We start from the raw sequence: 15,846 nt of genomic DNA, 5'->3' as shown, positions 1-15,846 counted from the left end.
ATATCTGGTCGGCAGTACCCTCCAGAATATTATTCCAGTCGGCCGTACCCTCCGGTGCGTCATCTGGTCGTCAGTACCCTCCAGATGGCATGAGATAGCTAGTCAGCAGTACCCTCTAACTATTTATAGTTAGTCAGCAATACTCTCTAACCATCACCTCCTCGTTCGGTCGGCGGTACCCTCCGATGCGTCCTTGGTTGGCAATCCCCTCCAGGTGGCATAAGATGACTAGTCGGGAGTTCCCTCTAATCATCGCCTAATTTCCTATAAGAGTATTTATTGAGATTTCAAGAGTTTTGAGATGAGATTTTTAAGGGATTTTGATATATTTCTTTTGAGAGGTTTTGAAAGGATTTTGAGAAGATTTACAGAGGATTTGATTTCAGTTTTAGATTTCAGTAAAGAGAAGGATTAAGAGTATTTCATGAGAACTTACTGCATGCTTGATTTTTAAGATAAATAAAAATTGGGAAAGTATTAAATCTTCTTTTATTTCCTTTGAAACAGTTATTTTTCGTCCAGTCATTCTAACAGTTTTCTAAATGCTTTTCTCTAGGCCTTTCCGTTTTTCAACTCCCCAGATTTCATATTGCCGAGATCGTGCGTTTAGGAATTCGAGGCTTATGATCCACCGCTTCCGTTTTGACCGTAGGTTATTATTTAACCTACTTATATAATAAATTAGCTTAATTTCTTAGAATCGCTTTGATTACCAACTGTTAAGTACGTTTGTAAGTGGTGCACTTGGAATGTAAAGATGTTGATGGGATGGTGATTTAAGTTCTTGGTCCAGTTTTTTTTTTTTTTTGGGTAGTTCACTTTTAGAGGAAATTCTGCTAAATTTTTAGTATAAATTCTTCTAAGGTGGACCCCGTAGGGCATTTTTCGAGTTTCAGAGTGAAATTTGGTTTGGGTACTGTTAGAGAGAGAGAGAGAGAGAGAGAGAGAGAGAGAGAGAGAGTATAGAGAAAAATAAAAAAATAGAAATTATATTAAATTTGAAATGTCCATTTTGCCCTTCTTGGGGGTTTAAATTTGAAAAGTGTGACCTCATGTTGGTGCCAGGTCAACTTGTGACGTCATGATTTGAGCAAATTTTTGAAATTTGAACCCGGGTGATGGAAATTAGAAGTGCAGGGATCAACGAAAATAATTCTCATAAAGAGGGATCAAACTGATTTTAACCTCAAAGTTCAAGAGAATAATCTGAATTTTTTCCCTAAATATACCATTAGTTTTCATGTGATTGAGGAACAGGTTTTGAGGGAATAGTCCACATGTATTAAATAAAAATATTAAAATAAGATTTACTTAAAATCTTGCATTTAATTTCCACCATCAGATTCACTTAACTTTCACAGTCTCTCATACTGACAACTTGACACTACTCTTAAAATACATGCTCGAAAAATGTTACAAACCAATGGCTGCTGCTCACAAATTTTCAATAAAAACACTATTTCTGAGTTTCCAATGTCATTTCCAAATGAGCAGAGCTAAATTGGCAATGGAAATTATTCTATGCACCAACGGTGCAAGTGACCCAACCCTTGATATTTATTATCAACTTTATTTTTAATAAACAAAAAGTGTATTTAATGCAATCTAACCATTTATTTGTGTTTGTGCAAGTGCACGGCATTGCTCTGAATACTCCCCCAATTGGCAAAACCAATAATTAGCACCACAAAAGCTATCATCCAAATATTGAATTCTATACTCTACTCATATTTCCACGTTTTTGCCCTTTATTATCTTATGGGGGCGAATTCATAGCACCATAAATTATACTCAATTTTTTACTTCAAGTATGAACCATTCGATTAAAAGAATACCAACGAATAAGATTAAATTATATATTTGATTTTTCTTTTCTTTCTGGATAAATTTAAAAATCATTTAATATTATTTTTATATAGAAAAATTGAAGGAGGAGTGATTGATCAGAGGAAGCTCTTTCCTCCTCATCTTCTACTGCAACTCATCAAGCAATTCTTATCTCATGATCGTGTTTCAAATTCTTATGTTCCAAATAGAATTATGATTCTAATTTCAATACCAATTTTAGTTCTCCCTAAGGCAATCCTAACATCACGACAGTTGTTCTTCCAACTGACTGCTAACAACTACCTTTTTCTCCTAGCCCCATTTTGCCAAAAGAAATCTAGTGAGCCACCACAAGCTTCGATCATGTTTATTTGTGTAGGCGTGACCGTAGGTTATGAACTTTTGATTGTAGAGTCATCTGAGTGAGATAAATCAATAATGGTACACCAAGATAGTTTTTCATTTTTTTGTGGGCTAAAGAAAACGGAGAGAAAGTTTGAAGAAGAACTTCAACATTTTGAGTTTACAGGAAAGATCGACAAATACCTTCTTTGTTTTTATTTTAGATCTTTGAGTGAGATAAATCAACAATGGTACACCAAGATAGTTTTTCATTTTTTGTGGGCTAAAGAAAAAGGTGTGAAAGGTTGAAGAAGAAATTCAACATTTTGAGTTTATACGAAAGATCGACGAATACCTTCTTTGTTTTTATTTTAGATCTCTGTTTTAGGATAAAGTTAATTATTAAATGGCTTTAATGAGAGACATGAGAGAAAAGAGAATTTAAATGTGTATGTTAATCTCATTCTTAATATGACGCAGTCGGAAAGTAACTCTAGGTTTACAAGCAATAAACTTAAAACAAGAATTTTGGAGTCCACTAGAGATAGATGAGAAAACTCTCAATTTAATTGAAAATATGATAAAAGATAGGTTCTGCAGCTGTTTAAGTTGCTTATATATGAGAAAAGAAACTCTAACGCAACTAACAACGAAACCCTAAAGCCCACAAGTTAAAACAAAACAAATCCAAATCGAACTAGAAAACCTAAAATGCGGAAAAATAGTAAATTGCAGTTCTGAGGCCCGAAACGATCCCAAAAGCTCAAAAAGCCCACATTTCGTGGCAAAGCCACATGGCTTGTTCCTGACGCTGTTCCCTTTCTGGAAAGGTATAGAAATCACAATTCTGACACCAAAAGCCAAATTTACAGCAAACCAGGTTTTCCTTTTTCATGATCAAGCTGCTTTTCGATCATTGTCGCCATCCATTCTACATCATAATACTATTTTAATCTAATGGTTCATAATTGAAGTAAAAAATTGAGTATAATTTATGGTGCCATGGATCCGCCCCCTAATCTAATAGTATCTAATTTTATTTCACTCTACTACTATTTGTGCATTTGTTGAAATTGATTGCTAAGTAAAAATTTAAAATTTGATAGTGTTGTTAAGAGTTGCTGCTTGTTGGTTAGTTTTTGAAATAGAAGGTTCATTGCATTAGATGACCAGCTAAAATGTTAGAGTCTACATACTCTTAAAGACAGAAAAATGGCGGGGTAACAACCAAGTTCCTATCTAAGTACTGCAAAACTCATTACAATTCAAATGGAGCCCACTTTTTAAGCGGACTCATATACAAAGAACAACTCCGTGTCTTCTAAGGCAAAATCGTCTTCTAGCCAACCATCCGCCAATCATGCAATTGTGGTACGAAATAGAAAGCTACTTCCCAGCAAACAAATAGGAGTTCATTCCTCATCCATAAGTCGCTCTCTCCAATCTAACTCGAGATAATTACCAATTCCGTAGAACCATGATCTGAATTACGACTGACACTTTAAAGACCATAAAGCCCAACAGCACCCAAGGAGTTCAAACTCTCGGGCCAGGCCAATATAAAGCACTAAGTAATGGATGAGGGTGTCAAGACACCCTCCATCCTGGCCCAATTCTGAATAGAAGCATAACCAACCAAACTGGCCCAGAGATTGAACCCACATTGCCCAGGCCTAGACCCTAAGGCCTAAACCCAGGCAACGAAGCTGACAGGAGCACCCTTACGCCTCCGCTGCAAAACTGCAGTCAGTGATACCGCCACCATCTCCGGCGGCCTCCCTTTCCAAGGCATGATCCACCAAAACTGAGACCGGAAACCAAGATGATCCAATCATTAGCTCTTCCGATCACCACCAACTGATGATCAACTCCGATCTAATCCCAGCGACCAGATCTCTTCACACCAACCCAAACAGAGATGGAACACTGACACGTGATCCTAGCGCCGATATGCTACACCATAGTCTCGATCTAACCTTGACCTCGATCTGTTAGACTCGTCGGACTTTAACCAAATCCGGCCAGCCAACACCTCAACACTTGAAGAAAAGGTGAGGGGAAGGTACTCGACGTCAAGCGTCGCTACGCAGGTCGGGATCAGGGAGGATGGCGCCGCCACTGTGAACTCGAAACCCTAGGAGAGGCAGAAGGGTTTCGTTGTTGGTTAGTTGATTCTAATTAACATTGTGTAGATTGAAAATAGGAATATCCATAGTGTTTCAGTGTCACGAGTAGCTTCGGAAGCAACCAAAAATCATTAAATGTACTATGTAACGCTATAATCATTGAGCAAAGACTAATAATTTATTAGATCTAGTAGAAAAGTATGCATCCAACACTAATGATTTGGAAGGTGGGTAGAATCTATTCAAAAAAATAGTAAAATGATATAACAACTTAGCAAAATTTAGAGTTCCAATAAAAACTTTTATTTAAAATTTTCTCATTCATCCAAACGAAGCACAATTGAATTATTATCTTCAAGTATTCTGTGTTGTTTTTTTTGTTTTTAATTAAAAATGGATAAGGAAAATTATTCTTTTTTAACGTGTACGAAAATACTTGAGCATTTGATATTGTTTCAGAAAGGCTAAAATAAGACAAGTTGAGCAAACCAATCGACACGCAAAGAAACTAATATTTCGAATTATTCGATAAATTACTTTAAAAAAATAAACTAAAGACCATGCGAGCAAGAAAATGTGCATAATCGTTAATTCTCGCCCTTCAAAGAGAAATTGGTGAATCAAATTTGAAAGTAACTAGAAGCCAAACAAGGGAATGGATCAACAGTAGTCAAATTAATATATTTGCTGGGGACTTTTGACCTTGGGATGTCGATGGACTCATGTGAGTAAATTCAGCGATCCGAAAGACCAAAACCATGTGTGCGTGGTGCAGCAGTTGGCCAGGCCCCAGTCATAAGTTCTTTAGCCAGAATAACATCATGGCCACAAACGAGACAATGTCTAGAACACCCTTCAACCAAGCTGTCATGAAAATATCCAATATCGTAGAAATATGAAGAATATGGAAAATAGAAGTTTTCAAAGAACTCTCGAATATGTAATGAGAATTAATACACACCGGAACTTTGAACAACGTACACTTCTAAGATAACCTGAAAATGGATTGAAACAACACACCGGAAACGAAACGAAGTTTCGATATCTTTGCAGTTTGCCCTGGATGCCCTAGATGGGTAAAAGGAGATAGTTGAGAGGGGTATCTTGGGGAGGAATGTGCCTCGGGGATAGTAATATGAAGTCTGGGAATTGTGGTGGTAGTGGACTCTTCTCTCTGGGGATGTAGTAAGTAGGAGGAGGCAGGAGGAGTCAGTCGAGTCTGGGACTTTGGGTAGCCGAAAATGAAAGTCAGGACGATTCAATTTCCAAGGCACTACTTGCATCTCTCTCTCTCTCTCTGAGTCACGGTCAGAGAGAGACTGTAAAAGCTGTGTAGGACACTTTTCATTTCTTTATTCATCAAGTTTTCACTGCTGTGGAAAGTAACTGGCTCACTTGTGCGGAAGGAGAAAGAAAGTAGTTTACCTCACGACGTTGTAATAATACTCGTGTCAGGTTAATTATAAGAGGTTATTTATTGTTATATGCGATTGGAAACACATACATTGATGTCCAGGATGCTGAGAAACTGGATTGCTAATTTAGAAGAAATACGGATGCAGAGCCATGAATGATCGAGCATGGTGAAGAAACTCATCCCCAACTTTTGTATGGCTAGTATAGTTGAGGACTTGAGGCAACGCTTTGAGTAGGATGGAAAAGTTTAAACTCTCGGGTTTGTAGCATCGTCTCAATTTGTTCGAAACAATTTTTCAAAAATTTTATCTTATTTTCTTTATTTATGAGCTCATCACTATGTATAATTAAAAATAATATTACGATTATACAAAAACATAACAAGTATTTTACATCATTCACATAGAGAAAGAAACTTATATTGGTTATTACCACACACTCAATGCATATAAAGGTGTTTAGATGGACTTATATCTTATTAAACAGTTTTTTCCCTCTTCTTTTCGTAAATGAAGACGAAAGTTATATAACAAATTATGAGAAATCCTACAAAGTGCTATATTGATGTAGGTTGCAATATATAGAGTTGGTCTATATAATTACACATTTAGTGTGTTTTTTATGAGGAAAAGAACACTCAAGAAAATACCCAAAATCAAAATAGGCTTTCCGTATAACGATAAAATTTTAGAACGACACCAAACAATTAGGAAATTGTCATTCCGGTGATGTTAAAGATCATTAAGAGTCACTTCTGTACCATTGGCTTAGACGCTTAGTTTAGCTTGAGAAATTAGTAATTGTTTGTGTTTCTGCGAAGCTTTTAATGGCTCAAGAAGAGAGCTTATCCCCACATTACACGTACCCTTGTTAATTACTACTCAGCTGCTCTGCTATAAATACTGCCTGCCCTTCTCACAGCCTTTCCTACCATAATCATATTCCACAACTCAGAAGCTAAGTTAAGCGCTTGATAGCATTTTCTGGGTAAAAGGGCTAGTCTAGCCTACCCTAGCTAGTAGAGCTAGCTTCTTCTTCTTCTTCTTCTTTACCTAGCTGATCATGGTGTTAAAGGCTAGTATGGAAGAATCTGTAAAGCTCAGGAGGGATAGCGCCATTTATGCTTTGCTTTGATTATTAGCTTAATCATATATATCGCTATCCATCCTGGGTTTCCTGGGTTCTTCTTACTTTGATCTCTGTTGCTTGCTTTGTTTTTCCTCAACAAAGTTAGCTTTGCTATTTATTCTCTTTTTTTGTTGGTAATTCTTTTATTATGTGCAGGAAGGTTCATGTAGTACATGCTCTAGTTTGCTATTTGGTCTCATCCAAAAGAATCAGACCCAAAATCTGTATTGAAACAGTCCGAGTTTGACAAGCTAGTATAGTTTTATTGGGTCAGTTTTATTCCCTCTTTGCCTCATTTGCTTTCAAATCAGGAAGCAATCTGAAGCCGCATCTTTTTCCTCAAGAGCCTTCTGGGTTTGTAATTTGCAAAGGTCCCCAAAAGCCAGGGCTCCTCTTTCCATTTTTAACCAACCCCCATTTTCAGCTTCATTCTTTCTCTCTATTTATTTCCATGGTACTGTCAAAAGTTTGTGTACAAACATGAGAAATAATGGGTATTACTGAAGGATCACATGGAATTGAGTTGGACCGGAGGATGTTGACTATACTTCCAAACCCAAGCTGGTGAAAAGTCAGGGTCGTCAGATAAACTACCTAAAATTTAGCTAAAGGGTTTTTGCACCTTTCTGATATTTTCTTTCCTCTTTCAGGTAAGCACAATTCACTTGGTCTTTCCACTAAAATATCTCTCATTAGTACTACAGCTGCTTTTAACTTTGGCCAAATACTTGTGCTACTTTGGTAGGTTGAAGCCAAGTAATTATGTTGGGTGTATTATCCAAGTGTTAGAGGCTTTTTCTACTTCGGCTTCAATGATTGCAGGTTGCTGCTATATTGGGAATGAGTGAGAATGAAGATGAGCAGCTCTAACATCATCACTTGTGGCCAATTAGCTTAGTAATAGTGACAAAAACAAAAGCCAATTATGTGAAGTGTAAAAATCAAGCTTTTGGTGTAGTTCCACAAATCAGAAAATGGGATTAATCAGCTGATGCCTCGTCATAATTGCTTACCCAGCTGAGCTTGTATTTGATGAATGAATATATATGAAACCAAATCACTACATATACCTCAGGGTTCCTTGAGTTTTGTGTGTTATTTTCCACTGCTCTGTTTTGGCCTACCTTGAGTTTTGTGTTATTTTCCATTGCTCTGTTTTGGCCTAAAATGTTTTTTCTTTGTGACATTTAGAGGATCTTCTACTTAAGCCTCAGCACTATCTAACGAGGATATATATGTAACGAACTCAAACAAATGTGAAGCTTATAGGTTTAATTCATTCTTCTTTGTGGTTTCGAAACATAATATATTCTTGTTCTATTTCGTTTCCGTATCTTCCTCAGTGCTTAAACCAACCCCAAGAGCTTATTTCCAACGTTATCACTAAAGCTTGATTGTACATTGACTAGTTAAAAAACCATCATATGTAGATAGGCATGCTCATGGTCTAAATTTACTTGCATGTTTATTTATTTAGAATGAGTATAATAAAAAAGAAAATAATTTATGCCAATTAATATTACTACTCTACCGTTGGTCAAGATTCTTAAGTTCGAACCCCATTTTCCTATAATAATATCAAAGAAATGAAATGAACTATTCTAACTTATCTAGTTATTTTTGCCCGTTTACTACATCTAAGTATCTAACAAAAGTAAGTGGGTCATATGGAAAAGAGAAAAGAAAATGAGGTCCCAAATTCCTTCACAACTAAAAGAAAATAAGGAGGCTTCTTCAGTTATTTGTCGGTGATTGATCTCTTCCCTGTTTCGAATAAGTATACATTCTTTGTGGAATTTGGTTGGTAGAACGATTGTGAAGTGAATTGCCAATTCATACATTAGTTTTGGCCTAATTCTCGATGACTGAGCAAATATATTGATTCACAAAGTTGCACAAGTTGTGACGCTAGTTCTCATGACTGAGATTTGCCTTCATTCCCCTATAATGTGAGCCAATTTTGGAATTGTTGCTCAATTATGCAAAAGTTTGGAGAGTAGTGGATATGTCCTCGATACCCAAAAAGTGCAATAGTTCCTATACTTCAAATAAACAGCAATTATATCAGACTTTTCCTTTCAAGGAAAATATTTCCAACCCCTGGGGCTGCACAAAAATTGGGCCTTGTTCTTTCCAATGGCTCGAAAAATGGAAACCAGTGTTTGATTTGGCCCAACAAGAAAGATATTTTTTGGCGCTCTCACTGTCCGTTAAAGTCGTTACACAACAAAACAGATAAAACGACACGCACAAACATATGGTTGCAGGCCTTCTCCTCCTCCTCCTCCTCCTCCTCCTCCAAGAAGTGAGTAACTGAAGCCATTCAATTCCTCCCAAGCAATTCAAAATGGCGAGTTCTCTCTCGCTCTCGCACCAATTCCTATGTACATATTCGTCGGAAACCAACCAATCATCCAAGACACAACCCCTCACCAGAACCCCAAAACGCTCCCTCGCTCTCCGCACCCTCCTCAAATCCACGTCTCCCAAGAACAGCTCCACTTCACTTCAAAGTTCGCCGGAAGAGCCAAACCCCATTATCAAAAAACCCAAAAGGGCGGCCAATCGGCCCGACCCAAGTCCTCCTTCCCAATTGTCCTTATTCAACTCACCCTTGTTCATTCGGCTTCGTCGTTTAAGGTACGCTGTGAATATTGGTTAGACTTCAAATATTCAGCAATTTGTGGAGTGAAGTGATAAACTTTACGTGTTTTTTCGGTTTCGTAATTTTGATGAATGGTTGCAGAGATGAGAGCGTCGAGTATGATGGGATTGTTGTGGACATTTTATCAATTGCATTGCCTGCTGCTTTGGCTCTGGCTGCTGACCCCATTGCTTCTTTGATTGATACAGCCTTTGTTGGGCATTTAGGTAATTTGATCACTAAGCTCTTGAAGTTGGTGATTTGCTTAAGATAGCTTGTTTTTGAAGTCAGTGGTGTTATTCTTGGGATGTGTAGGATCTGTGGAACTGGCAGCAGTTGGTGTTTCGGCTTCGGTGTTCAATTTGGTTTCGAAGTTGTTTAACGTTCCATTGCTCAACATTACCACGTCTTTCGTTGCCGAAGAGCAGGCATTAGTTGGCAAGGCAAAGGATGGTTCTCAACAGATTGGTGATGGTGATTGCTTTTTTTTTTTTTTTTTTTTCCCTGGGAAATTAAGCTTTGCTGTGTTTGTAGTGTTGGTTGATTTAATCGAGAGTTTGGTTTGAAGATTGCCAGGGTTACAAGGAAAGCAAGAAGCTCCTACCCTCGGCGTCCACTTCGTTGGCTCTTGCAGCTAGCATTGGCATTGCTGAAGCTGTTGCTCTTTTTCTTGGCTCGGGTGTCTTGATGGATGCCATGGGTATATGTGTTGTATGTCGAACTCGACCAGCTATGAATATCCAGTTTTGTTTATTTTATCCATGTATTTTCGTAGTTGGACTGCATTATACGTAGCTTAGTTGAATATATATAGTTTTTCTATCTCTGTTGTTGAATTTACTTCACATTATGGGATGTGCATTACAAGTTAATTTAACTGAATTTTTACTGAGGTTTCCTGTTGCTACAGGATTCACCAATGCGAATACCTGCCGAGCAGTTTCTTTCCCTAAGGGCATTTGGTGCTCCACCTATTGTAATTGCACTCGCTGCACAAGGAACATTTCGTGGATTTAAGGACACAAAGACACCTTTGTATGCCATCTGTAAGTATTTTGAGTGTTTGTGATTCAACTGTAAGTTTCTCCTTCAATTGGCCATATAAGCCTAGCTCAGTAGCTCCTCATCACTGTCCTTCAAGTTGTTAACTTGGTAGCATCCATCATGTTTATATCAGCTCCAAGTTATGTTGCTTGAAGGACTGAAGAATTATAATCACATGATGTCATTTGTTGATAGTCAAACTTCATGGCCAATGATTTTGTTGTTTTTCCCAAGTGATGAAAATGTAATGCCTGATGAGGTATCTGGTGGCATGTGGATCTTCTAGGACTTTAGAACCATTCTAAATTCTAATATGCTTTGCCTTTTCTTCGACATTTCTTTTGCTTATATTCATCTAGCTGAGTTAGTGACAACCTATTCTGCTTGATTCCAGGTGCTGGCAATGCACTTAATGCTGTACTGGATGGTATATTGATATTTATTTTTAATTTTGGCATTGGTGGTGCTGCGGTTGCTACTGTGATTTCTGAGTACGTCAATGATGTGGTAAACTTAATTATACTGGTGTATTTTCAATTTCAAGCTCCTGTTACTATATTCTGTCAATTTTATTTCTAAGACTCTCTAACAGAACTTTACATGTCTATTCTTTGCAGGTATTTGATTGCTGCTATTCTTTTGTGGAAATTGAATACCCAAATATCACTTATCCCTACTAATATTGATGGAAGAAGAATTGTCCGTTATCTCAAATCTGGTAGATACTTTGTTAATGTGTTTATTGTTTGGAGATATGTTTGTTTCACTATTCTAAATATGTTTGCCATATATTGCAGGGGGTCTTCTTATTGGCAGAACCTTAGCAGTGGTTGTAACTACGACACTAGCCACATCCATGGCAGCTAGGGAGGGCCCTGTACCTATGGCTGGTCATCAGATTTGCATTCAAGTTTGGCTGGCAGTATCGTTGCTTACTGATGCATTAGCTCTTGCTGGTCAGGTATGGTATTCTCAAGTCTACAAGTGTCATATGACCCATACGATCATATTACAGGAAATAAATTTTAACAAAAGAAAAGGAGCATTCTGTTTTCGAGTTATTATTCTGGTTTCATAGCTGCTTTTCTTCATCCTTATCATACATATGCTGATTAAAATATCCTAATATTGTCATTATGATGGTGTTTCTTCACAGACACTTCTTGCCAGTGGTTATTCCCAAAAGAATTATGAAGAAGCACGCCAAGTGGTTTACAAAGCTCTACAGGTTGGTAATCCTTTTGCAATATTCTGTGACATTCTGATTATAAATTAATATCGTCTTGTTTCCCTCCTTTTTCATTATGGCTGACCCAGAATTTCCATTTTCTGTTTGAATTTTGAGCAGCTAGGTTTAGTGATGGGAATTGGTTTGTCTGGCATATTATTCATTGGTTTTAAACCGTTTTCTGGCTTATTCAGCACAGACACAGAAGTCCTAGCAATTGCATGTTCTGGTCTATTGGTAAGGACAACATATGTGAACACTGTAGTAGTATCTATAAGAGTCATGTGTATATTAGTTGCAGCCCATAACTAGTAGACATAATATTGTTACACATAACTGATGCGGAGACTTTTTGTCAGTTTGTTGCCGGATCTCAGCCGTTTAACGCTATAGCATTTGTTCTTGATGGGCTGTACTATGGAGTTTCAGACTTTGAATTTGCTGCGTATTCAATGGTATTCTCTGATCCTATCACGAATAGATAATCACTGACATGATATGTCTTTCTTTCTAACCCATCATTTGTGATGCGTAGGTGCTGGTAGGACTGACTTCTTCAGTGTTCATACTTTTGGCTGCTCCTGTTTTTGGTCTTGCTGGAATCTGGGCGGGGTTGTTTCTCTTCATGGCATTGCGTGTAATAGCTGGAATTTGGAGGTAAACTCATTTCCAGGTATTCAAAGCTGAAAATAGTTACAACTTTCTCATAAATATTTTGCATTTCAGGTTAGGTACAAAAAGTGGACCATGGAAACTGGTCTGGGATGAAGGGGAGTTGAAAAGTTAGTGAGATGGATGGTCGATTATCTAGTAAAGGGGAAAAAGCTTCTTGTCTGCTCCTACATTGAATGCCGTCAGGTCTGCCGGATACAAGAAACTTCTCCAAACTTTCATGCTAATGGAGTAACCTTTATCTGTGCTTCGGTGATGGCAGCGGTCAGGGCCTATCTGATTACTAAGACTAGCTGAATCAACAAGGGATTGCATCCGGTGAGCTTAGAACAACGTACTGGATTTAACTTGCAAGGAGTTTGGAAGTTGACAAGAGGTCCATACCAAATTTTCTTCCCTTGCATTCTTCACTTGGTTCTTGTAAATATGGGCTTTTTGTATGTAAATAGAGTCAACTGCAGCCCCAAACATATACATTTTTTTCCTTGGAAAACTTGTTTACCCGGGCTATACATTTTTGGTTGGCGTAAGTTATATGCTTTTCCAATGCACTTTTACCAGGTTAAAACAAGTAGAGTACAGCCAATTGAAATCAAACCAAAGCGTAGGGACTAAAGGGGGTTTGTGATGTAACACTTGATTCATAGGCTATTTTATATGCACTGAACTCATTTCAAGTTTTCAGCACTTAACAAATGTTCATAAAATGACATCGAGGACCCTAAAATGAAAATACAGTTTCCATCAGAATACATGGAGATTTTGAAAGAAAATACAACTCAGTCTCCTAGTTTGATAAAAGTAAATCTCAGGAAGTTCCTGTCAAATCTTTCAATTCCTAAAAATAATAGTGCAACAGGCATGAATAGTATAGCTGTAGAAGTACTGCAGCACATGTCTTGCTTAAAACTCCTTTGTAATAACATGGACAAAGATGACTGATATATATCCAAACTATGAAAAAGTGTATCCAATTTAGCTAGAGCCTCCGTGATAGTATGGGAACCATGAATCAGGCAATGCACTCTCTTCAAATTCACCCGAAAAGTAATTTTGCCTCGACCAATCTAGATTAAAATCGACACCTAAACATTCTTCCTCCTTATAATTAAAGCTTCCATATAGGCCATCCGCTATCTGCAACTGATTAGGAAGATTATGTAGCTCAATGCCATATGTTTTATCAAGAGACCAACTATGCAAGTCGCCAAGTTTGCTGTCGATCTCTTTCTGCGTTTCAATATCTGTTGAAGGCTTGATGCCAGATCTTGGACTGTAGGCCACATTTATCCGTTCGTCATGTTCCTGCAAGCAAGCATTATTATCACCAAAGCCATTATGGCCATTTGGTTTCATAGTTTCTGCAATATCGCCCTGAAATTCATTAGGAGGCAGCACAGTCTTTTCATATTCACCCAGATTAGTTACCAGATTGTTGCTTGCCACGTTAATCGGTTCATTATGCAGATTGTTGTCTCCAGATTCCAGAATCAAAGCAAATTCTTTCTCCATGGGTTTGCTCATTACCGACGTGTCAACTGTAACATCATTTGAAGGGTTGCAATCATTTTTTGGATTGCATTTCACATCTACAAGCTCAGCATCTAAGTAATCATTACTGTACCTCAAAAAAATATCTGGAAAGTCCAAATTAGTATAAGGCGTACCACTAGGTACTGAATCAAATTTCCCAACCTGAAGATAATTATCCAAGTGATTATCATGTCTATGGTTGGAGCTGCCAACATAACTCACGGCTTGAAATTCCTCCTCTGTTACATTGTTCATTGCAAGTCTTTCAACTTCAGCTTTACTTTGAAGAAGCTCGTCCTGAGCTTCCAAATCGCATTTTACATACTTAGGTTCCCACTGCCATACATCTTCATACTCCCTTACATTGTTTGCAGTGACTGCTTCAACTTCAACATCATTTGTAACAAGTTGGTCCTCTTTTTCCAATTCACATTTCACATACTTGGGTTCCCGAGGCCATACATCTTCAGGCTCCCTTACATTGTTCATAGCGAGTGCTTCAACTTCTACATCATGTTCAACAAACTCATCCTCAGTTTGCAATTCACATTTCACATACTTAGGTTCTGAATGCCATTCATCTACAGACTCCCTTACATTGTTGATAGCCAGTTCTTCAACTTCTACATCATTATTAACAAGCTCGTCCTCCATTTGTAATTGGCATTTAATACTGTTAGCTTCCCGGTGCCATTCATTACTTGGCTCTTTTACAGTTGCATCAAACACCTCATCTTCCTGCTTTGGCTCTTCACCCACACCATCCTCAAATTCAGACGCATTATCACACGATTCTGTGGTCTCATCCGACATTGATGTTTCCAAAGATTCGGGGAAATTAAGCCAAGCCACAGGACCATACATGGCCTTTGCAGCTTTATCATAAGCATGTGCAGCTTCTACAGCAGTATCAAAAGTACCAAGCCACAGACGACCAACCTTTCTCGACGTCAAACCATGTGTATTAGCATTTGGTACTCGAATTTCAGAAACCCACTTGCCCCAAATCCTCTGCCTAACACCTCTATAACTGCAATTCAAATTCTCAGGCCCTCCTTTTCCTCTCATACGACCCTTTCTAGCTCCCACGGTTGGCATCCTACGTGGCATCCGATTCACCAATCCATCTTTAGCAAAATCAAAATTTTTACTGTACTTCTCCCATTTAACGACAGTTTCATCCAGTCTGGGCCTCTTGCCCATTTTTCTATCCCTGAAATAAGCACAACCAAAGCTAATAAGCACAACCGAAGCTAGTTCCAATAAATCTCAAACTAGGGTCTGAATCAAACAACAAAATGAACTCATTTGAGTCCCCAAAACTTCAATTTCTCAAAGTACATAATCATTTCACATGTACAAAAAAAAAAAAAAACACACAACCACAGTCATAAGCAAAAACCCAGATGAAATAAAGATGAAAGCACGCTCATAAAAGAAGAAGAAGAAGAAGGGACATGTGAGAAAGAACTGACCCGTCTGAACTCTTGGGCGTCATTTCAGAACCAGAAAGAGAGGTCTCTCTGCAGCTTGTACTTCTTCTATCTCTGAAGCTCTCTCTGTGTTATTCAACTCCAGTTTGACCGGTCGTCGTCGTATATATAGTCTTCATTCTTGGAGAAGGGTTTATGAGGGGGGGTTTATCCAAGATGACCCGACGAAGTTTCTGTGTTGTTGGGAGCAGATAAAACAAGCTTTGTCGTCACTGGTGACTTGGGGACGAAGAAATGCTTCTGACAATTCTGGAATTTGGATATTTATAGCTCATTGATGACCAGGCTGATTTTGTAGGGCCACGGCGACTCATCTGCGGGTCTATCCTCGTGACACGTACGACAACGCTCGCTTTCTTGCTGGTCACGAAGAGTTTCCCTTTTTTCTGGGTT

General features: G+C 38.1%; 2 protein-coding genes and 1 long non-coding RNA gene across 5 annotated transcripts; 2 read left to right on the top strand and 1 right to left on the bottom strand.

Moving 5' to 3' along the window:
• The first annotated feature begins 6,522 nt into the window (after positions 1–6,522).
• LOC112195262 lies at positions 6,523–7,924 on the top strand. Its single transcript, XR_002934436.2, has 2 exons — positions 6,523–7,489; positions 7,585–7,924. It is a non-coding gene; the product is annotated as an uncharacterized LOC112195262 (long non-coding RNA).
• Positions 7,925–9,076: 1,152 nt separating this feature from the next.
• Positions 9,077–12,573, top strand: LOC112193129 (protein DETOXIFICATION 44, chloroplastic). 3 transcript variants are annotated; one of them, XM_040516859.1, is made up of 13 exons: positions 9,077–9,479; positions 9,586–9,710; positions 9,799–9,951; positions 10,052–10,194; positions 10,394–10,529; positions 10,922–11,018; positions 11,145–11,245; positions 11,325–11,488; positions 11,684–11,755; positions 11,876–11,992; positions 12,088–12,210; positions 12,291–12,412; positions 12,482–12,573. In XM_040516859.1, exons 1-13 carry the CDS (start codon positions 9,187–9,189, stop codon positions 12,540–12,542), a joined length of 1,707 nt encoding a protein of 568 aa, XP_040372793.1. In that variant the 5' UTR covers positions 9,077–9,186; the 3' UTR covers positions 12,543–12,573. The 3 variants fall into 3 exon arrangements, with proteins under 3 accessions (XP_040372793.1, XP_040372792.1, XP_024188932.1); XM_040516858.1 differs by having other exon boundaries at positions 9,799–9,957; XM_024333164.2 differs by having other exon boundaries at positions 9,078–9,479; positions 9,799–9,957; positions 12,115–12,210.
• Positions 12,574–12,980: 407 nt separating this feature from the next.
• LOC112193128 lies at positions 12,981–15,846 on the bottom strand. The gene is made up of 2 exons (XM_024333163.2): positions 15,436–15,846; positions 12,981–15,173 (listed from the first exon to the last, which is right to left on the bottom strand). Exons 1-2 carry the CDS (start codon positions 15,456–15,458, stop codon positions 13,403–13,405), a joined length of 1,794 nt encoding a protein of 597 aa, XP_024188931.1. The 5' UTR covers positions 15,459–15,846; the 3' UTR covers positions 12,981–13,402.

The sequence above is a fragment of the Rosa chinensis genome, chromosome 3 (assembly GCF_002994745.2).
Source record: "Rosa chinensis cultivar Old Blush chromosome 3, RchiOBHm-V2, whole genome shotgun sequence".
NCBI lineage: Eukaryota > Viridiplantae > Streptophyta > Magnoliopsida > Rosales > Rosaceae > Rosa > Rosa chinensis.
This window is presented reverse-complemented; position numbering and strand designations above follow the sequence as displayed.

What these genes read in the sequence shown, in the direction of transcription:
- LOC112193129 (XM_040516858.1), top strand. Translation starts at nt 9,187, where the DNA reads ATGGCGAGTTCTCTCTCGCTCTCGCACCAATTCCTATGTACATATTCG. An exon ending in ATTCGGCTTCGTCGTTTAAG is followed by an intron (nt 9,480 to 9,585) that starts GTACGCTGTGAA and finishes GAATGGTTGCAG; the next exon opens with AGATGAGAGCGTCGAGTATG. An exon ending in TGGTTTACAAAGCTCTACAG is followed by an intron (nt 11,756 to 11,875) that starts GTTGGTAATCCT and finishes AATTTTGAGCAG; the next exon opens with CTAGGTTTAGTGATGGGAAT.
- LOC112193128 (XM_024333163.2), bottom strand. Translation starts at nt 15,458, where the DNA reads ATGACGCCCAAGAGTTCAGACGG. An exon ending in ACGCCCAAGAGTTCAGACGG is followed by an intron (nt 15,174 to 15,435) that starts GTCAGTTCTTTC and finishes TGCTTATTTCAG; the next exon opens with GGATAGAAAAATGGGCAAGA.